The sequence below is a fragment of the Salmo salar genome, chromosome 24, assembly GCF_965601325.2.
Source record: "Salmo salar chromosome 24, fSalSal1, whole genome shotgun sequence".
NCBI lineage: Eukaryota > Metazoa > Chordata > Actinopteri > Salmoniformes > Salmonidae > Salmo > Salmo salar.
This window is the reverse complement of record NC_138314.1, coordinates 32,739,943-32,762,500: the sequence shown is the minus strand read 5'-3', so window position 1 is coordinate 32,762,500 and position 22,558 is coordinate 32,739,943. Positions and strand designations below refer to the sequence as shown.

At 40.7% G+C, this 22,558-nt stretch overlaps 1 protein-coding gene across 1 annotated transcript in view; it reads left to right on the top strand.

The window, feature by feature from the left end:
* med27 (mediator complex subunit 27) overlaps window positions 1-22,558 on the top strand; it is a 90,391-nt gene that overhangs the window by 32,551 nt on the left and 35,282 nt on the right. Inside the window, exon 3 of the mRNA XM_045706680.1 lies at window positions 10,977-11,107. Within this exon, the coding sequence (XP_045562636.1) occupies window positions 10,977-11,107 (131 nt within the window). The remainder of the gene's footprint in view (window positions 1-10,976; window positions 11,108-22,558) is intronic.

Sequence of the window (22,558 nt, the reverse complement as noted above, 5' to 3'; positions counted from 1 at the left end):
ACGGAGGCACCAATAAGGTTGCTCTCTCACCTCTGCAACAGTACATGACAGATTCATGCAGGAATCATCAACGGGGAGGAGGGGAAAGAGGAACATGAAGGGTTTATTTTTATGTCTTGTGAATACATGCCCACTAAGAAGCTTGAGGATTGATCAACACTATTTTCATGGTAGCCATTAAGTAGTGTATCAGCACCTTTCATAATATATGGAGTCAGTATGAGACACACAAATATGTGAAGACCCATCTCAGTATCACGTGTTGTGGATAATACGGAAGATGGAATTGTTCAGCCAGCTACAAGAATGAAGGTATTTTCTTATTTGAAAAAGAATAATGCCAACATCTGTTTTTTTACAAGAAACTCGCCTTTTAGCAGTAAGTGAAAGTTTTTGGCGACCTTGGGATAGGTTGAGTTGTCCTCTACCTCCTCCTCAAGATCCAGAGAAGTATCAATTCTCATTTATATATTTTTTTACTAAAGACCCAAATGGATGTCTTATAATGGTTTAAAGGAAATCTGGCACAAGAAAAAGTCACTTTATTAAATTGTTATTGCGCAAGTGAAGATGACCCAAAGTTCAATAATGACCTTATTTATGCTGAAACTATCTCAATGTGAGGCGATATTATATGGCGGGGGGGGTGATTTTATTTGTGTGCGGGATACAACTCCAGACAAATCATCAACTAAACTGTATACTATTCCTAACATGTCTAAGGTATTAAACCACAACAGATCCGTCTCGTTGATATGTGAACTGTGGAGATATTAACATCCAACTGAAAAACAATACTCCTTTTACGCTCATGTCCACAACTCATATTCAAGTATTCACTTAAAAAAAAAATGTAAACCTTCCTTAAATTGACTGTTTCTAAGTGTAAATGCCTTTGAATAATTACAGACCATAGCCCATTTTCCTTAATATTAAATAAGCTCAAACCTCCTATGCCAATAAAGACATGGCGATACAACACAATGTTCCTTGGAGATAGGGAGTTTACCTCATATCTCAACACAGACATATTTGGGTAAATAAATGTAGATAATGAAGTTTGACCAACTGTTGTCTGGGAAGCTCTCAAAGCATATATGAGATGGTTTATCATGTCTTACTCTTCACATTATTTCTAATTCATAAAGAATGGGACGGCAGCGTACCCTAGTGGTTAGAGCATTGGTCTAGTAACTGAAAGGTTGCAAGTTCGAATCCCCGAGCTGACAAGGTACAAATCTATCGTTCTGCCCCTGTTCCTAGGCCATCATTGAAAATAAGAATTTGTTCTTAACTGACTTGCCTAGTTAAATAAAGGTAAAATAAAAATAACTAAAAATACTAGAACCATAAATCCACGACTTAGAAAGAAAACAGTTTAGATAGAAATGCTGACACCCTTCAACAGTTGAACACTTTGAAGCTCAAATATAACACGAACACCCGCAGAGACTGCTGCCATGAAATCCAAGCAACAATATGTCGAGCAAGGTGAAATTGCAGGTGGTAGCGTAACAATTAATTGATTTCAGAAGGATCCATTCTTTAAAACATTTATCACAACTGTATCAGTCCGAAAACAAAAGTTCAAAGGAGGATATAGACATTCTCCTTAAGGCTATCTTACCAATTATTCAGTGCCTTCAGAAAATATTCATACCCGTTGACTTACTACACATTTTAGTGTTACAGCCTGAATTCAAAATGTATAAAATTGTTTAGTTTTTTTCTCCCATCTGCACACGCTACCCAATAATAATAATGTGAGAACATGTTTTTATAAATGTTTGCAAATTAATGAAAATGAAATGCAGAAATATGTAATTTACGTAAGTATTCACACCTCTGAGTCATTACTTTGTAGAAGCATCTTTGACAGCAATTACAGCTGTGAGTCTTTCTGGGTAAGTCTCTTTCTGGGCTCCCGAGTGGCGCAGCGGTCCAAGGCACTGCATCTCAGTGCAAGAGGCATCACCATAGTACCTGGTTTGAATCCAGGCTGTATCACATCTGGCTGTGATTGGGAGTCCCATAGGGCGGCTCACAATTGGCCCAGCATCGTCCGGGTTTGGCCGGAGTAGACCGTCATTGTAAATAAGAATTTGTTCTTAACTGACTTTGCTAGTTAAATAAAGGTTAAATAAAATAAATCCCCACCTGGATTGTGCAACATCTGCCCATTTAATTATTTTCAAAATTCTTCAAGCTCTGTCAAATTGGTTGTTGATCATTGCTAGACAACTATTTTCATGTCTTGCCATAGATTTTCAAGTAGATTTAAGTCAAAACTGTAACTCGGCCACTCAGGAATATTCATAGTCTTCTTTGTAAGCAACTTCAGTGTAGATTTAGCCTTGTGTTGTAGGTTATTGTCCTGCAGAAAGTTGAATTCATCGCCCAGTGTCTGATGTCTGAACAAGGTTTTCCTCTAGGATTTTGCCTGTGCTTAGCTCCGTTATGTTTTGTTTTTATCCTGAAAAACTCCCCTTTTTTTATGGTTACAAGCATACCCATAACATGATGCAGCCACCACTATGCTTGGAAATATGGAGAGTGGTACTCAGTAATGTGTTGTATTGGATTTGCCCCAAACATAAGACTTTGTATTTGGGACAAAAAGTTGCACTATTACTTTAGTGCCTTGTTGCAAACATGATGCATGTTTTGGAATATTTTTTATTATTTTCACCCTGTGAATTAGGTTAGTATTGTGGAGTAACTACAATGTTGATCCATCCTCAGTTTTATCATATCACATCCATTTAACTGTTAAAGTCACCATTTGCATGTCAAATCCCTAAGCGGTTTCCTTCCTCTACGGCAACTGAGTTAGGAAGGACCTTTGTATTGTATCTTTGTATTGACTGGGTTTATTGATACACCATCCAAAGTGTTATTAATAACGCCATGCTCAAAGGGATGTTCAATGTCTGCTTTTTTTTATTTTTACCAATCCACCAATAGGTTATCTTCTTTGCGAGGCATTGGAAAACCTCCCTGGTCTTTGTGGTTGAATCTATGTTTGAAATTCACTGCTCGACGGAGGGACCTTGCAGAGATCATGTTAAACAGGGTGAGTCCTTATTAAGTTACTTGTTAAGCAACTCCTGAACTTACTTATGCTTGCCATGACAAAGGGGTTGAATACTTATTGACATTTCAGATTTTCATTTTTTATTAATTTGTACAAATTTCTTAACATAATTTCCCTTTGACATTGAGGTACTGTGGGTAGGCCAGTGACAACATATCTCAATTGAATCCATTTTAAATTCAGGCTTTAACAACAGCAAATGTGGAAAAAGTCAAGAGGTGTGAATACTTTCCGAAGGCACTGTACGTGAACCAGAGAAGATGAATATGGATAGAAACATTACCCCAGATGAATTGTTGGCCATCAATAATTTACAAAATGGGAAATCCCAGTGGAATTTTTTAGACACTTTTGTCTCAAATTGCTAAAGCCCATGTTACTTATGCTCACAGCAGCTGTAGAGAGAAATGAACTTAACCAGTCACTATGTTTGGCTACAATCACCCTACTTAAAAATAAATGAGGATCCATTGTAATGCGGATCCGTCCACCCAGTATCACTCTTGAATGTGGATTATAAAATTATTGGTAAGGCATTTGCTTTTTGCATAGAAACGGTAATGTAAAGTTTATTCATTCAGATCAAACAGGATTAAACAGACCAGGATGTCTTCAGAGATCTCGCTCTATTTCTATGTTAGATAGGGTCAGCATAATCAAAATGAATATATTACCAAGGTTGATGTATTTTTTCCTGGCCCTGCCAGTTTCAATTCCATGTACATTTTAAATAAAATAAATGGCCTGGTCTCAACTTTATTTGGAATGGAAAGACCTTGAGTCAAATTGACTGTTTTACACTTACCCTATAAAGCTGGAGTTCTTGGACTACCTCTTATGAAGATGTATTACTGAGATGCACAATTGCATTCACTTAAACAATGGACAGCAGATTATCCTTGTGCATTTAGGAGTATCAAAGCCACAAAAGTAATACATTGTGATGTAAAATATATTCACTACTTCGGGTCCAAGGCATCGAAGAAAAAAACAGACAATCCAATGATTCTCAATTCCATTTGTAGAAATGTACATGCATTCATGAGGTGGAAAAACCAATATCGTCAGGCACCCCTGTTTGGAATAACCCCACCTTTCCTCCAGTGTCCTTTAAGTCCTGGTTCCAAAGTGGCATCATGAATTTTGAACATGTGTACTATGATGGATCTCAACTGTCATTCAATGAATTACAAGAAAGATTTGGAATATCCAAGGCCGAGTTCTTCCAACTCAGAAATCGTATTCAATTGCTTCAACAGAATCTGGATGAACCTATGGCATCTAGCGCAGAAAAAATCTGCAACTCCAAAGAAGTTGATTGCCAAGTTATATCAAGGGTTGATTGAAACTATACCTGATGGTTCAGAACCTATAAGGAAAAAATGGGAAAAGGATCTAAATGAAGAAATTGAGGAGAACCATTGGTCACAGAAATGTGAAAATGCTCATCATACCTGTTCCTACAACCTAAGACATAAACTACTGCAATTTAAGATAATTCATAGCACTTGTTCACAGAAATGTCACATCTCTGTTGGAGATGCAAAAAGCATTACATATTCTGTGGTCCTGTGTCAAACTGACACCATTTTGGGATAATATTTGTATCATTTCATTGTGTCTAGGAATTTATATTCATCCATCTCCACGATTATGTCTGTTGGAAAATGTAAATATTACTGATCAATATCAGAGAAATGTATAGCCGTCAATTGGAAAGCTCTGTATTCACCCTCAATAACAAACTGAAGGACAGAAGTATCTAGGTACATCCCTTTAGATATGGAATATTATAAAGTTAAACAAACAACTGAGAGATTTGATAGAATTTGGAGGACATGCAGTATGTTGATCACCTTGGAGAATGTTTTGCATAGTGGGCGTTTTGTTTTCGTGTTTGAAAGAAAAATGTCAAAACAGAAGCCAGAAGTGTTTCGGCCCTCGAGGACCACAATTGAACAGCCCTGGGCTAAAGCAACACTATCTGCTCTGCAGCTTTTATGTTTGTTTATTTCTATCCATTGGATTTAGTGTGTTTGGCATTCAGGTTGAGCTTCACTGGGCTCCTGCAGCATCGGGCTGCTTCACAATCCAGGCCTAACAAAGTAGCCTCATTAGCCATGAAGAGGAGGCTTGGTCAATTAAAATAATTCCCTGTTAGCACAGCTGCTTTGGTCAGCTAAATTTAGCTAGGGGAGCGCTGTGTAGTCTGCCTCTCACCTTGATTTGATTTGAAATGGCTCTCCGTAGCCGCACATCTTGGCTAATTAGTTCAAGAGGAGGAATATTTGAATAGCAATTAATGAGCTGCGGGATTATATGAGCCTCAATTTAAGTGCTCTGTCTGTGCATGAGCCCTGTGGCGAATCCACAAAGAAGTGAGGTGATATACCGTAGGGTAGCTGGCGGAATCAGTCCAGATGAGACCTGCTACCTGTTTGCACTGCAGCCAGGAGACCCTGAGGAATGGTGCTAGGTTGTCCTCTACCTGTTGATTTGACTTTTGTTGTCTCCTGTTGTGGTAATACTTTGACATACTGGTGTAGGCTTACTGCATTTTGATACAGGATACATTAAAACTGATCAGAAATATGGCTTTATCATTTCAGCAATTTTCATCCTGTTGAAAAATTGCTGCATAGAAACCCTTAACATTATACACTAAACAAAAATATACATAACATGCAACAATTTCTAATATTTTACTGAGTTACAGTTCATATAAGGAAATCAGTCAATTGAAATGAATACATTAGGCCCTAATCTATGGATTTCACATGACAGGGAATTCAGATATGAATCTATTGGTCACAGATACCTTAAAAAATATATATATATGGGTGTGGATCAGAAAACCAGTCAGTATCTGGTGTGACCACCATTTTTACCTCATGCAGTGCGACACATCTTCTTCACATGGCGTTGATCAGGCTTGTTGATTGTGGCCTGTGGAATGTTGTCCCATTCCTTTACAATGGCTGTGCGAAGTTGCTGGCGGGAACTGGAAAATGCTGGCATACACGTCGATCCAGAGCATCCCAAACATGCTCAATCGGTGACATGCCTGGTGAGTATGCAGGCCATAGAAGAACTGGGACATGTTCAGCTTCCAGGAATTGTGTATAGATCCTTGCGACATAGGGCCGAGTATTATCATGCTGAAACATGAGGTTATGGCGGTGGAGGAATGGCAAGACAAGGGATCTCCTCATGGTATCTCTTTAAATTGCCATTGATAAAATGCAATTGTTTTCGTTGTCCATAGCTTATGCCTGCCTGCTCATACCATAACCCGACCTCCACCATGGGGCACTCTGTTCACAACATTGACATCAGCAAACCGCTCGGCCACACTACGCCATACACATTGCCTGATTTCTGCCCGGGTATAGTTGAAACTGGGATTCATCCGTGAAAAGCATACTTCTCCAGCGTGCCAGTGGCCATCGAAGGGGAGCATTTGTCCACTGAAGTCGGTTACGACACTCAACGGCAGTCATGTCAAGACCCTGGTGAGGACGATGAGCACGCAGATGAGCATCCCTGAGACGGTTTCTGACAGTTTAACCCCTGTGCGGCCTCGGGACGGACATCCAGCGAAAAATCATATCGCCATTAGCATAACAAAATTTAATAATAAAAAATTAATAAAAAAAAAATCGAAGTATATCGTTCTATAGATACACCTCTCCTGAATTGAACCACGTTGTCCGATTTCAAAAAGGCTTTACAGCAAAAGCAAAACATTAGATTATGTTAGAGGAGTATATCGTAAAAGGAGCCACAGCCATTTTCCGACCAACCACATGCATCACAAATAACCAAAAAACAGCTAAATGCAGCACTAACCTTTGACAATCTTCATCAGATGACACACCTAGGACATCATGTTACACAATACATGCATTCTTTTGTTCGATAAAGTTCATATTTATATATAAAAACAGCATTTTACATCGGTGCGTAACGTTGACTAACTATTTTCCCTCAAATGCATCCGATGAAACAGAGCTACAATTTACTAAATTACTATTCGAAAACATTTTTAAAATGTAATATTGTCATTCTAAGATTTATAGATGAATATCTCTTGAAAGCACCTGTAATGCCAGATTTAAAAATAACTTTACTGGGTAATCATACTTTGCGATGAAAGGGGATGCGATACTCTGAAAAATAGGCTAACGTTACAGGTCAGCGCCATCTTGGAACAATCGCATATCACATCTAGTCTTGTATACTATTGTCAATAATCCCTTACCTTTGGTTGTCTTCATCAGAAAGCACTTCCAGGTATCCCAGGTCCACAACAAATGTATTTTCGTTCGAAAAAATTACTCCTTTATGTTCCAAGAGCTTGTTCTTGTTAGCGCGTCTGAAGGCTGATCCAAATGCTTCGTCGGCCACGGGACAGCCATTTCGAGAAAATGCTTTTTTTTCCCATTTAGGTTCGTTCAAACATGTCAAACGTTGTATAACATAAATCTTCAGGGCGTTTTTCAACAAGCGAGCCAATAAGATTCGAGGGGGACGATTGCATTGTGTTTCAAAACGTTTCGAAAGGTGAGGGTAACCAGGGGCGCCGGCGTCATAATGGTGATGGCCCTCTCCGTGTGACCACGTTCCACAGCGTCTCATTCATTCAGTTTTAACAGTAGGAGACTCAAACCACTGTGTAAAGACTGGGGTCATCTAGTGGAAGCAATAGGAAGTGCTCAATGAACCATAGCTCACAGTGTGATTAATAGGCAACGTGATGAAGTTGAGTTCACAATTCAGAATTCCACTTCCTGTTTCCATCTGTCTCGGGGTTTTGACTGCTATATGAGTTCTGTTATACTCACAGACACCATTCAAACAGTTTTAGAAACTTTAGGGTGTTTTCTATCCACAAGTATTAATTATATGCATATCCTAGCTTCTGAGTTTGAGTAGGAGGCTGTTTAAAATGGGCACACATTTTTTTCAAAAATCGCTTTAGCGCCCCCTATCCTAGGGGAACGCCAAGAGGTTAATGAAATTCTTCAGTTGTGCAAACCCACAGTTTCATCAGCCTGTCTGGGTGGCTGGTCTCCGACCATCCCGCAGGTGAAGACGCCGGATGTTGAGGTCCTGGGCTGGCGAGGTCAGTGGTCTGCGGTTTTGAGGCCGGGTTGGACGTACTGCCAAATTCTCTAAAACAAGGCAGCTTATGGTAGAGAAATGAACATTCAATTCCCTGGCAACAGCTCTGGTGGATATTCCTGCAGTCAGCATGCCAATTGCACTCTCCCTAAAGAATTGACATCTGTGGCATGTGTGACAAAACTGCACATTTTAATGGCCTTGCATTGTCCCCAGCACAAGTTGCACCTGTGTACTGATCATGCTGTTTACTCAGCATCTTGATATGCCTCACCTATCAGGTGGATGAATTATCTTCCCAAAGATTAAATGCTCACTAACAGGGATGTTAAACAAACTTTGTGCTCAATTTGAGAGAAATAAGCTTTTTGTGATTATGGAACATTTCTGTAATCTTTATTTCAGTTCATGAAGTATGGCACCAACACTTTACATGTTGAATTTATATTTTTGTTCAGTATAAGTTTACTAATAAAACATTTATTATACATGGAGTGTAAAAAAACATTATTAACACCTGCTCTTTCCATGACACTGTCTGACCAGGTGAATCTAGGTGAATGCTATGAACCCTTATTTATGTCACCTGTTAAATCCACTTCAGTCAGTGTAGATGAAGACAGGTTTAAGAAGGATTTTTAAGCCTTGAGCCAATTGAGACATGGATTGTGTATGTATGCCATTCAGAGGGTGAATGGGTAAGACAAAAAAAATGTAAGTGTGCCTTTGAACGGGGTATGGTAGTAGGTGCCAGGCTCACCTGTTTGAGTGTGTCAAGAACTGCGATGCTGCAGGGTTTTTCACGCTCAACAGTTACCGTGTGTATCCAGAATGGTCCACCACCCAGAGGACATCCAGCCAAAGGCAGGCCTGTGGTCGAAAACGGGTCATTGATGAAAGCGGACAAAGGAGGCTGACACGAATTGTGCAGAGCAACAGATGGGCTACAATTAGTCAGCTGACAGTCCAGTACAACATTGGTGCTCAAAGACCCATAAAAGAATGCACAACTCGTCATACCTTGACACGAAGGGGTATGGCAGCCGACGACAGAGTTCCACTTCTTTCAGCAAAAATTTAAAAACTGCGGATGCAGTGGGCTAAGGAACGAAAACACTGGACCCTGGAGAATTGGAGAATCTGATGAATCCCAGTTCCTGCTATTTCATGCTTTTGGGAGAACTAGGGTATGGAGAACCCCATGAGTACATGCATCCATCCTGTCGCGTGTCAACATTGCAGGCTGGTGGTGATGGTATGGGTTGTGTTTTCATGGCACACATTGGGCCCCTTGATAAAAGTGGAGTAACCTTTAAATGCCACAGGATATCTGAACATCATTGCCAGTCAGGTGCATCCTTCATGGCAGCAGTGTATCCATCTGCAAATAGATTTTTTTCAGCAGGATAATGCTCCATGCCACAAGGCTAGGATTGTCCGGGAATGGTTCCACGAACATGACAGTTTATTCCGCTTACTGCAGTGGCCTGTCCAGTCACCAGATCTCTATCCAATTGAGCATCTGTAGAATGAGATGGAACAAGTTATTCGGAGTAGAGATCCACTACCAGCCAACTGGTGGGAAGCATATGAGTCAACATGGGCCAGAATCCCCGTGGAACGCCCCAACGAATTGAGACTGTTCTGAGGGCAAAGGGGGTGCAACTCAATATAAGAAAAGTGCTCCTCATGTTTTGTACACTCAGTGTACATGCTTATAAAACAGTTATAATTAGCATAATGTAAATTCATACCAAATTAGTAATGTCTTTATCAGGCCTGTACATACCCTGTTTTTATTTTGGGGGAATATCAAATAGAGGTATTACTGGTCCCTTTAGGCTTTACTGTTACATTTGACACCTGCCGTTGGGCTGGAGGACGGACGTTGATTTTAACACGTGTGTTCTGCATAGCTTCCATCTCTTTCACGCCGTTTCATCAGACGTGGAGTGGCACTGCCGACAGGCTTCTGTCGCTTCTACATCAAAGTGAGAGCTGCTTTACTTGCCACTCGTCGCTCCCAAACCAACGACAGGAGGAGAGGGGGAGGCAGAGTGGGCAGGAGTGGAGGATATAGTTGGGCTACCAAACCAAATATTTCTCCTTTTTAAGTGAGCAGATTGTTGTCAGGCTTGGGTTCTAGCTTTGGGAAAACAGTCGGCTACAGTGTCTCAATTAAACTTGATGATGAGTCACTTCTTTTCTTATTTTTCTCTACTCTGCTGCCAATGTTATCTTGTGAATTTTCTGGTTTTGTGTGGGCTGCTCCAGGCTAGAACAGAGGACACATTATAATATATAACAGTACAGCTTTCAACTTGTCTTGTGTCACCTAACTCAAGGTCAGATTTCTACCTTTTATTAACTTTAATCTGACGCCTGTCACATTACTGTCACATCGTTGGCCTTGGAGCTGTATTTAAGTGTCTCAAGGTTTAGTGACATAACAGACCCAGACTAACTCAGCTTTTGGGTATTCACTATGTATGCTTGATGTGATGTGGTTTAGAGCCTCTCAGGATGATCTCCACCCTATAATAGAGTACCGTCTGAAGTGTCTTGTCCTTCTCACCACAGTAGATGCATATCCTACCACATGGTTTCAATGGTTCTGTGGGTTGTTAAAGCAAGGTGCATTTGGATTTCATTTGGCCATATGTCTTAATCCCTAATGCCCCATGTTTCCTGTTAGGCCTAGTTATTGTACTGAAACATGGCATGTTTTTATTCTTTTCTGTTCTTTTCTCCCATTCAGTTGCAGTACCATGCTGGCTTGGCGTCCAGTCTTCTTAACCAGCAGTCATTGAAGCGCTCAGCTAACCAAATGGGGGCATCTGCCAAGAGAAGACCCAAAGTCCAGCCCAGTACCCTGGTTCTGCCACCACAGTAAGTACAGCCCCTCTTCCTGCTTAAACATTTCCCTGATAATACAATGACTGAAAGATGAATGATCTCCCTCCAGTTATTTGTCTTTATGGTTAGTTGTCATAGTCCAGAGGGATCATGTGACTAATACAAATGGTGCATTGTCTTATTTTGTTGTCTTAGACCTCTTGCTTTGATAGGAGAGTGATGAGAGTGGGGGAAGGGCATGCAGGAGGTCTGGTTGGAGGGACTGAGGGACGACGTCCCCAGTGGAAGATGAAAGTGGTTGGAGGAGAGCGAAAATAGTGGTCCCCGTGGGCATAGAGCGTGGTCCCCAGCTGGAAAAGCTGCTACAAAACAGAAATCCATTGTGTTGGGCTCTTATGGATAGTCCTTGATCAGTGTGGCATTGTACCCTTAATAATCTTTGTACCCTGGTCTTTGAAATCGCCCACCTTTTTTTCATCAATGTGCCTTTTGATAGATATAGGCTTTGGTTTTCATAATGTTATTACAATGCAGCTTTCTGGTGGATCAGGTTTGCAGAATGTGTGAAAATGGCACCTGGTGCTCTCTTCTGTTCACCCTCACACCCCTTGTCAACAAAAGAAAGATCCTCACAAAATGTCAGATTCATTGGGTTTGGGTGACATTTTCCCCCCATATTTCCCATCTGGCACTTTAGCAGTTTTTGGCTTGGGAGGTAGGGCTGTCTTTGCTCAGTAAAGTGTCTGCATTCTGGATGTAAAAGGAAATATCAATAGTGGGCAACAGTGAAGGCACTGCTGTCACTGTACATCTTCCCTGAGCAGCTTCTCACTGTCCGGTTTCCTGCGTTGTGCCGGGGTGACTCTGAGCTTTGGGGAAGTCTAATGGCTCCGTACAGCACAGGAAGAGAGTGGATGAAGAGTGGGTCAAGGTGAAGCCAACCAACGGCTCCTCTGTCAAACGTCATTGTTCTGATGAATTTGCCGTTTCTAAAAGGAGCAGCCAGCGCATGAATTATGCAGCACAACCTTTACGTTTTTTCTGCATCCACCCTCGGGCATTTTTCTTCTGTATGTAGCTACAGAAATGCCCTAGAAAGTGCACTGTGTAATTACAGTATTCCAAAGAAATGTTGATGGTAGTGAAAATTATATGATAGTAATGAAAATGATATAATAATGGGTTTATGCAGACACTAGCTACCAAGGAGTCAAGTCCTTAACAGACACATTTCTGTTGGAGATTAGCTCAATGGCAGGCCATTAGAGACTGGCCAGGGTGATTGTTCAAATCGAATCTGCTTTGTCATGTGAGCTAATCCTTGAAAACAATCCTGGTCAATGTATGGAGAAACCAGGTTATACAATCTAATAGCCTATTAGTCCGACAAATCACAAGAGTTTGGCATGCAGGAGTCAAGACTGGATGCTGAAGAGATTAACAAATAATAGAATACATCTGACTGCTAACTAGCATGCCTCATGGTAGGACGTTGTCTGGGATGTGGCTTTGGTATGAAAGGGGATTTCCAGACGCATATGAGAGAAGCGAAGAGGCAAAATTCTATTTGGCTGAATTTGCCGAAATAGTCATACCTGAACAGCAAACCTGGTTTTAAAAACAGATAAAGCAACACCTCACGGCACAACGTCTCTCCCCTATTTGACCTAAATATTTTGTGTTTACGTATTGATGAAATCAAATTGTATTTGTCACATACACATGGTTAGCCGATGTTAATGTGAGTGTAGTGAAATGCTTGTGCTTCTAGTTCCGACAGTGCAGTAATATCTAACAAATTCACAAAAACTACAGTTGAAGTGGGAAGTTCACAAACACTTAGGTTGGAGTCATTACAACTCGTTTTTCAACCACTCCACAAATTTCTTGTCACAAACTATAGTTTTGGCAAGTCGGTTAGGACATCGACTTTTTTTTTTACACAAGTAATTTTTCCAAACATTATTTACAGATTATTTCACTTATAATTCACCGTATCACAATTCCAATGGGTCAGAAGTTTACATACACTAAGTTGACTGTGCCTTTAAACAGCTTGGAAAATTCCAGAAAATGATGTCATGGCTTTAGAAGCTTCTGATAGGCTAGTTGACATCATTTGAGTCAATTGGAGGTGTACATGTGGATGTATTTCAAGGTCTACCTTCAAACTCAGTGCCTCTTTGCTTGACATCATGGGAAAATCAAAAGAAATCAGCCAAGACCTCAGAGAAAAGAATGTAGACCTCCACAAGTCTGGTTCATCCTTGGGAGTAATTTCCAAATGCCTGAAGGTACCACGTTCATCTGTGCAAACAATAGAACGCAAGTATAACACCATGGAACCACGCAGCTGTCATACCACTCAGGAAGGAGACGCGTTCTGTCTCCTAGAGATGAATGTACTTTGGTGCGGAAAGTGCAAATCAATCCCAGAGCAACAGCAAAGGACCTTGTGAAGATGCTATAGGAAACAGGTACAAAAGTATCTATATCCACAGTAAAACGAGGCCGCTCAGCAAGGAAGAAGCCGCTGCTCCAAAACCGCCAAAAAAAGCCAGACTACGGTTTGCAACTGCACATGGGGACAAAGTTTGTACTTTTTGGAGAAATGTCCTCTGGTCTGATGAAACAAAAATAGAACTGTTTGGTCATAATGACCAACGTTATGTTTGGAAGAAAAGGGGGGGGGGGGGGCTTGCAAGCCGAAGAACACCATCCCAACGTGAAGCACGGGGGTGGCAGCATCATGTTGTGTGGGTGCTTTGCTGCAGGAGGGACTGGTGCACTTCACAAAATAGATGGCATCATGAGGGATTATAATTATGGTGATATATTCAAGTAACATCTCAAGACATCAGTCAGGAAGTTAAAGCTTGGTCGCAAATGGGTCATCCAAATGGACAATGACCCCAAGCACTACTTCCAAAGTTGTGGCAAAATGGCTTAAGGACAACAAAGTCTAGGTATTGGAGTGGCCATCACATAGACCTCAATCCTATAGAGAATGTGTGGGCAGAACTGAAAAGGCGTGTGCGAGCAAGGAGGCCTACAAACCTGACCCAGTTACACCAGCTCTGTCTTGAGGAATGGGCCAAAATTCACCCAACTTATTGTGCGAGGCTAACCGGAACGTTTGACCCAAGTTAAACCATTTAAAGGCAATGCTACCAAATACTAATTGAGTGTATGTAAACTTCTGACCCACTGGGAATGTGATGAAAGAAATAAAAGCTGAAAGAAATAATTCTCTCTACTATTATTCTGACATTTCACATTCTTAAAATAAAGTGGTGATCCTAACTGACCTAAGACAGGGAATTTTTACTAGGATTAAATGTAAAAAAATTTGAAAAAAAATGAATAAAAAAACGGCGTTTAAATGTATTTAACTAAGGTGTATGTAAACGTCTGACTTCAACTGTACCTTATACACACAAATGTAAAGATTGAATAAAAATATGTACATATAAATATATGGATGAGCGTTGTCCGTGCGGCATAGGCAAGATGCAATAGATGGTATGAAATACAGTATGTACATATGAGATTAGTAATGTAGGATATGTAAACATTATTAAAGAGGTATTATTTAAAGTGACTAGTGATACCTGGCCAGTGGCCAGTGATTTGGTTCTATATGTTGGCAGCAGCCATACAGTTAGTGATGGCTGTTTAACAGTCTAATGGCCTTGAGATAGAAGCTGTTTTTCAGTCTCTCGGTCCCAGCTTTGATGCACCTTTACTGACCTCGTCTTCTGGATGTCTTCTGGATGATAGTGGGGTGAACAGGCAGTGGCTCGGGTGGTTGTTGTCCTTGAGTCTTTTTGGCCTTCCTGTGACATCGGGTGCTGTTGGTGTTCTGGAGGGCAGGTAGTTTGCCCCCGGTGATGCGTTGTGCAGACTGCACTACCCTCTGGAGAGCCTTGCGGTTGAGGGCGGTGCAGTTGCCGTACCAGGCGGTGGTACTGCCCGACAGGATGCTCTCGATTGTGCATCTGTAAAAGTTTGAGGATTTTAGGTGACAAGCCACAGTTCTTCAGCCTCCTAAGTTTGAAGAGGCGCTGTTGCACCTTAACTACGCTGTCTGTGTGGGTGGACCATTTCAGTTTGTCCATGATGTGTACGCCGAGGAACTTTCTACCTTCTCCACTACTGTCCCATTGATGTGGATAGGAGGGTGCTCCCTCTGCTGTTTCCTGAAATCCACGATCATCTCCTTTGTTTTGTTGTCGTTAAGTGAGAGTTTGTTTTCCTGACACCACACTCTGAGTGCCCTCACCTCCTCCCTGTTGGCTGTCTTGTCGTTGTTGGTAATCAGGCCCACTACTGTTGTCATCTCAAACTTGATGATTGAGTTGGTGTTCATGGCCACGCAGTCATGGGTGAACAGGGAGTACAGGAGAGGGCTGAGTACGCACCCTTGTGGGGCCCCAGTGTTGAGGATCAGCGAAGTGGAGATGTTGTTTCCTACCTTCACCACATGGGGGCAGCCCGCTTAATGATGAGCTTGGAAGGTACTATGGTGTTGAATGCTGAGCTGTAGTCAGTGAACAGCATTCTTACATAGGTATTCCTCTTGTCTAGATGGGATAGAGCAGTGTGATGGCGATTGCATCGTCTGTGGACCAGTTGGGGTGCTATGCAAACTGAAGTGGGTCGAGATATGTAGCTATGTGCGCCATTTTAAAATTAATGTAGTTCTGTTATTGTCTATTAATGTTCTGTATTATGTCATGTTTTGTGTGGACCCCAGGAAGAGAAGCTGCTTCTTTCGCAACAGCTAATGGGGATCCTAATAAAATACCACACTGTATCAATGAAGCAGATCACTGTCATGCGTATGTGTTAATCCTCTAAATGGAGTCATGCTGAATGTAATCAGCTAAACTGGCACATATTGACTGACTCCTCTCATGCATAAGCCAACCTCCCTTAGACCGCTAGCTAGCCCCCCCCCCCCCCCCGTCTGGATTATTATGTTAAGTGGTTAACACATTTAGGTTAATCATGCATCTCTTTGTGCTGCTAGAGTTGCTGCTCTGTTTAATCCAGAGACGCAGTGACCGAATTAGAGCAATCTATTGTTAAACGTGAAGAAAAATGTATGATTAAAGTCAAACTAACCCCTAAGCTTGATTTGTGATTCCAACTGACTGATATCAGGTCTATTCTTTCTCTGAAAGGGTACCACTATACACTGAGTGTACAAATATATTAGGAACACCTGCTCTTTCCATGACAGACTGACCAGGTGAATCCAGGGGTGAACGCTATGATACCTTATTGCTGTCACCTGTTAAAACCACTTCAATCAGTGTAGATGAAGGTGAGCACACAGGTTAACCTCTCTGTGGTATGTGACACACTCGCCAACAGCCAGTGAAATAGCAGGGCGCCAAATAAAATAAAAAATCGCATAATTCAAATTTCTCAAACATACAACTATTATATCCCATTTTAAAGATACACTTCTCGTTAATCCAACCACACTGTCCAATTTCAAAAAGGCTTTACGGCGAAAGCATAACATTTAGATTATGTTATGACAGCGCCTAGACAAGAAAAACCAGACAGCCATTTTCCAAGCAAGGAGAGGTGTCACAAAAACCACAAATACAGCTAAAATGAATCACTAACCTTTGATGATCTTCATCAGATGGCACTCATAGGACTTCATGTTACACAATACATGTATGTTTTGCTCGATAAAGTTCATTTTTATATCCAAAAACCCCATTTTACATTGGCGTGTAATGTTCAGAAATGTTTTGCCTCCCAAAACTTCCGGTGAATGAGCACATCAGTTTACAGAAATACTCATAAACGTTGATAAAATATACAACTGTTATTCAAAGAAGTATAGATAAACTTCTCCTTAATGCAACTGCTGTGTCAGATTTCAAAAAAGCTTTACGGCGAAAGCAAACTTTGCAATAATCTGAGTACAGCGCTCAGACACCAAAAGAAGCCATACAGATACCCGCCATTTTGGAGTCAACAGAAGTCACAAATAACATTATAAATATTCACTTACCTTTGATCTTCATCGGAATGCACTCCCAGGAATCCCAGTTCCAGAATAAATGTTTGTTTTGTTCGATAAAGTTCATCTTTATGTCCAATAACTCCATTTTGTTCGCGCATTCAGTGGAGTAATCCAAATGCACTGTGCTCGCGCAGTTAGTTCAGACAAAGTGAAAAAAGTTATATTACAGTTCGTAGAAACATGTCAAACGATGTACAGAATCAATCTTTAGGATGTTTTTATCATAAATCTTCCATAATATTCCAACCAGACGATTCCTTTATCTTCAGAAATGAAAAGGAACACACCTAAATCTCACGGGAGCGCGTGGGATTGAGCTCATGTCATTTTCTCAGGCATCTGACTCCATATGCTCTTATTCTCTCCCCATTCACAGTGGAAGCATGAAACAACGTTCTAAAGACTGTTGACATCTAGTGGAAGCCTTAGGAAGTGCAAAATGACCCCATTGACACTGTGTATTAGATTGCCTATCACTTGAAAAACTATAATCCTCAGATTTCCTCACTTCCGGGCTGGATTTTTTCGCAGGTTTTTGCCTGCCATATGAGTTCTGTTATACTCACAGACATCATTCAAACAGTTTTAGAAACTTCAGAGTGTTTTCTATCCAAATCTACTAATAATATGCATATCCTACCTTCTGGGACTGAGTAGCAGGCAGTTTACTACGGGCACGCTTTTCATCCGGACGTCAAAATACTGCCCCCTACCCCGATGAAGTTAAAGAAGGATGTTTAAGCCTTGAGACATGGATTGTGTATGTGTGCCATTGAGGGTGAATGGGCAAGACAAAAGATTTTAGTGTCTTTGAACGGGGTATGGTAGTAGGTGACAGGCCCTCTGGTTTGAGTGTGTCAAGAACTGTAATTCTGCTGGGTTTTTCATGCTCAACAGTTTCCCTGTGTATCAAGAATGGTTCACCACCCAAAGGGCATGCAGCCAATTTGACACAACTGTGGGAAGCATTGGCATCGACATGGGCCAGCATCCCTGCGGAATGCCTTTGACATCTTGTGGAGTCCACACCCCAATGAATTGAGGCTGTTCTGAGGGCAAAGGGGGTGCAACTCAATAGTAGGAAGGTGTTCCTAATGGTTTGTAATGTGTAGTAATATGGTGATATTGCCTCTGCTTCTGGAAGGTCACCTGCGTACTGTGAGCCGTGCAATGTCATTTTGGTGGGACTTGTGCTGGGGTTGTCGTCTGTTGGCCAACGATGATAATTTTGTCTTTCCTGGGACACAGACCTTTGTCCTTGGAACATCAATTCAGAGTGGTGTTATCACCTTGGACTTGTCTATTCCTATCAGCATAGAGGCTAAGCAGGTCTATTGGGAGCCAACCCCATCCACTTCCCCACTGCACTGCTCTCTTAGGTCTGGCCTTGTCACAAGCATCACACAAACACACGGGCCTCACGTCCACTCACATATTAACACGGTAACAGAACAAGAGGAGGAACATTTCTGAAACGCAAGCTATTTTTCACATTGATCCTAAATGTGACTTCACATTGTAACTGGGGTGATCATTTCCAGATGGTTTGTCTTCTCGATGAAGCTTGGGTCATCACATGGTTCTTCCCATTTTCTTTCATTGATCCCTAATATTCTGAACCCATTCTCTCCATATATTCTAGTGAGTCTGTGGACAAAATTCAAACTAAAAAAGGGACACCGTATTTAAAGGAATGACTTAAGATAAATGTACTGAAAAGCCTATTGAATGAAAACTTCACGAGAAAATCTGTTGGCCAGTAAGTGGGAGTGTTTTCAGCAGTTGAATTACATTTGTTTAGCACGCACAAGGGAACCATCCCTGCAAAGCCCGTTAAGCACCTGCACAAGGTAAGTCTGAATACCAACTTACTGAGAAGTGAGTAGGAAAGGCATGTGTAATAATAGTGTTAATATCCTAAGTTGGAATCAGGCCCTGTGTGCATTGGGTTGAACATAGGCAGTAGAGTTGCTTAATAAAGATGCAGAACAATGTCAATTGGCAGCATTGTAGGGTGCAGGCTGCCAGACAGTTACAAGACAAGACTTGTTCTTACGTCTAGCTGCTTAATAATTCATCTATGGAGTGAAACTCATTTAACCACAACACATTTTCACTGACTCAAATCAGTATTGTAAATTAACATCTCCCTAGGCATTGGATACTTGCCATTGTCATGACGTTGCCTTCTTTGGGAACAGCGAGCACTATTCCCCCTACCTCTGCACCATCCCCCTACCTCTGTCTCTTTGTTACACTCAGGCTGCTGTGGTCAGAGAGGTCGTAAATTCCTGGAGGAGAATCCTGCCTCAGGGCCAGACAGTATAGACAAAGTGAGTTTTCATAGAGAGAACAAAGGAATTTCTTCCACCTCACAGAACTGGAGGTCCAAACAATATTTATGTTCTGGAGAATGTATAAAAGATCGGTGAAGAATCCAGCTACGAACTGGTCCGTTTGGTACAATTTTGTGAAACTCATGAGAGACTAGTAAATAAATGATTTTAAGGCAATTGATGTATGGATGACTCATAGTGAAGACTGGGTTCGTGCAGATAACCAACAATTTACGACGTTTGGAATGAGACTAACGTGAGGTAAAGAATAATTCATTAATCAGAAGACTAGGTGATCAGATATTAAAATATCTGAAAGTTATATTAGGAAAATTATAACTTTAATCTGAATATTTTCCTTGGTGCCCCGACTTCCTAGTTAATTACAGTTACGTGATTAAGTAGTTTAATCACGTAATAATAAATACAGAGAATTTTCGATAAAGATGAATCTTCAGTTTAATGATGCCAAAGACACGACACCAATCTGGGCTAGGAGTTCCAAGTTCCACTAATAACCCCTCTATATTACCAATATTATGCCTGGTACATTTTTCAATAAAGCATCTCTCATGAACACTAATGGGAAGATTATTCAGTGGAGGAATATTCAGCAAAGTGCATAAGGTAGTGTAGTCAGCGGAAGGATAAATACAGTATTCATACTGTAGCTTCAAAAAGACTAGCTGCTACACAGACAATCTAATCTTCATGTGTTTTCTTTTAGTCAAGTCCTATTTTTTTTTATCCATATGTACAATCAGCTCTCGCATAGAGTTAGACCTAAATTCCCTGTTTGGAGCATTTGAATTTGATTGCTGGGTTTTGATTGCTCAATGTGGTCACTAGGTTACATGATGATGTCCCAGAATCACCTGCTGTCCGCACCACAGAGGACTTGGTGGCAAGGGGTGTTTGACTTTCCCAATTCAACATTTAGAATATTCGGCTGTTGATGAAGACTTAAATTGGGAAGCCAATCAGAGCACAGGGGTGCTCTCCCCACAAGAAAATTAAAGTACATTTTGTCAGTCTACAGCGAGCTAAACGTTTTTGCGCCATTGTGTTTTCATCTTTAACCCTCCGAACCATCTATAGACTATTGTCTCTCATTAGGGCCACATTTGCTGTGAGCACACCAGACATGGCAGAGCTCAACGTTTCTGAAGATTGTGCAAAGCTTCCATCAAGGTAAAGAAATGGTGGTTATTTTGAAGAATCTCTGTTTGACACTTTTCCGTTTACTGAATGATTCCATGAGTTATTTCATAGTTTTGATGTCTCCACTATTATTCTACAATGTAGAAAATAATAAAAATAAAGAAAAACCCTTGAATGAGTAGGTGTGTCCAAACGTTTGATTGATACTGTATATATATTCTTATTTTTTGCTAGATAGTAAACATTAGCTAGTGTTAGTCGGTTGTACCTGTGCCAAAACTCTGGCATTTCTTATCCTATAGCTTGTTCTCCATTTTCTTTTAAAATCTTTAAAATGTTGTGCCAACATTTTTGAGCACTTATCTCCAAAACTTGTTTTCTTTTGGCTCTCTCTTGTTTCTCTGCAGCAGAATTGCAATACATATTGTATTGGCACCTAAGTATTGTGATAATATAGTTCTTGGCAATTCCAAGCCCTCATTAGGACAAAGGATGATATGGCAGCCACTTCTACACACAGAGGCAAATATTTGACTCTCTCAAACCCATCCTCGTTTTGTATTTAGGGAGCAGCTCAATATCAAGTAATTAGGGCTATGCCAATTGAGTATCCCCATGGTGCAGGGTTTCGTTTTAGGGAAGTCAACTTTACATGGAGACTGGAGACATCCTGCGATCCAAGTGTTTTTCTTGCAAGTTAAAGAAACAGAGGCAGCTGTTTTTTTGAAAGGTGTACTGAGGTTCTCAATGTTGAACCATACATGTACCAGGGGAAGTTTTGGGGGTCAGGCTCAAATAACTTGGTTTGGTTATAAGTGGAACTTGGAACTCCTAGCCTAGAATGGCAAGTATCCAATGCCTAGTGAGATGTTAATTTACAATACTGATTTGAGTCAGTGAAAATGTGTTGTGGTTAAATGAGTTTCATTCCATAGATGAATTATTAAGCAGCTAGATGTAAGAACAAGTCTTGTCTTGTAACTGTCTGGCAGCCTGCACCCTACAATGCTGCCAATTGACATTGTTCTGCATCTTTATTAAGCAACTCTACTGCCTATGTTCAACCCAATGCACATAGGGCCTGATTCCAACTTAGGATATTAACACTTTTATTACACATGCCTTTCCTACTCACTTCTCAGTAAGTTGGTATTCAGACTTACCTTGTGCAGGTGCTTAACAGGCTTTGATTTTCTCGTGAAGTTTTCATTCTATAGGCTTTTCAGTACATTTATCTTAATTAAGTCATCCCTTTAAATACGGTGTCCCTTTTTTAGTTTGAATTTTATCCACAGACTCACTAGAATATATGGAGAGAATGGGTTCAGAATATTAGTGCTCAATGAAAGAAATCCATCTAAATATATGCATATTCGTCTCTGTTTCAGCACCAATTGGTACATTTTAAAATACTCTGATGTTGTAGATTATTTAGGGTTAGGAAAGTATTTGTGAATAATAAAAAATAAAAAAAAAACGGTTAGGAGAGCCTTTTAAAAACATTCAGTTCTTCAACCCATGGTAATATTGGAAGATGAGTGTACATAGAATTATAATAGGGAGAATAGTGTACAATAGTAGGCTATACCCTTGTCTGTTACCTGCACTAACCATGGAACTGTGTGACGACACAGCCAAGTATTGTGCCATGCGTCGGGTTCAAACTGTTGCAGCTTGGTCTGCGCTCCGCTAAATAATTGAATTAGCCCACGTCTTTAAAAGAAGATATATATACTACCTTTCAAAAGTTTGGGGTCACTTAGAAATTTCCTTGTTTTTGAAAGAAAAGCAAAAATGTTGGTCCATACAAATAACATCAAATTGATCAGAAATACATTGTTGACATTGTTAATGTTGTAAATTACTATTGTAGCTGGAAACGGCAGATTCTTTAAGAAATATTTACATAGGCGTGCAGAGGCCCATTATCAGCAAACA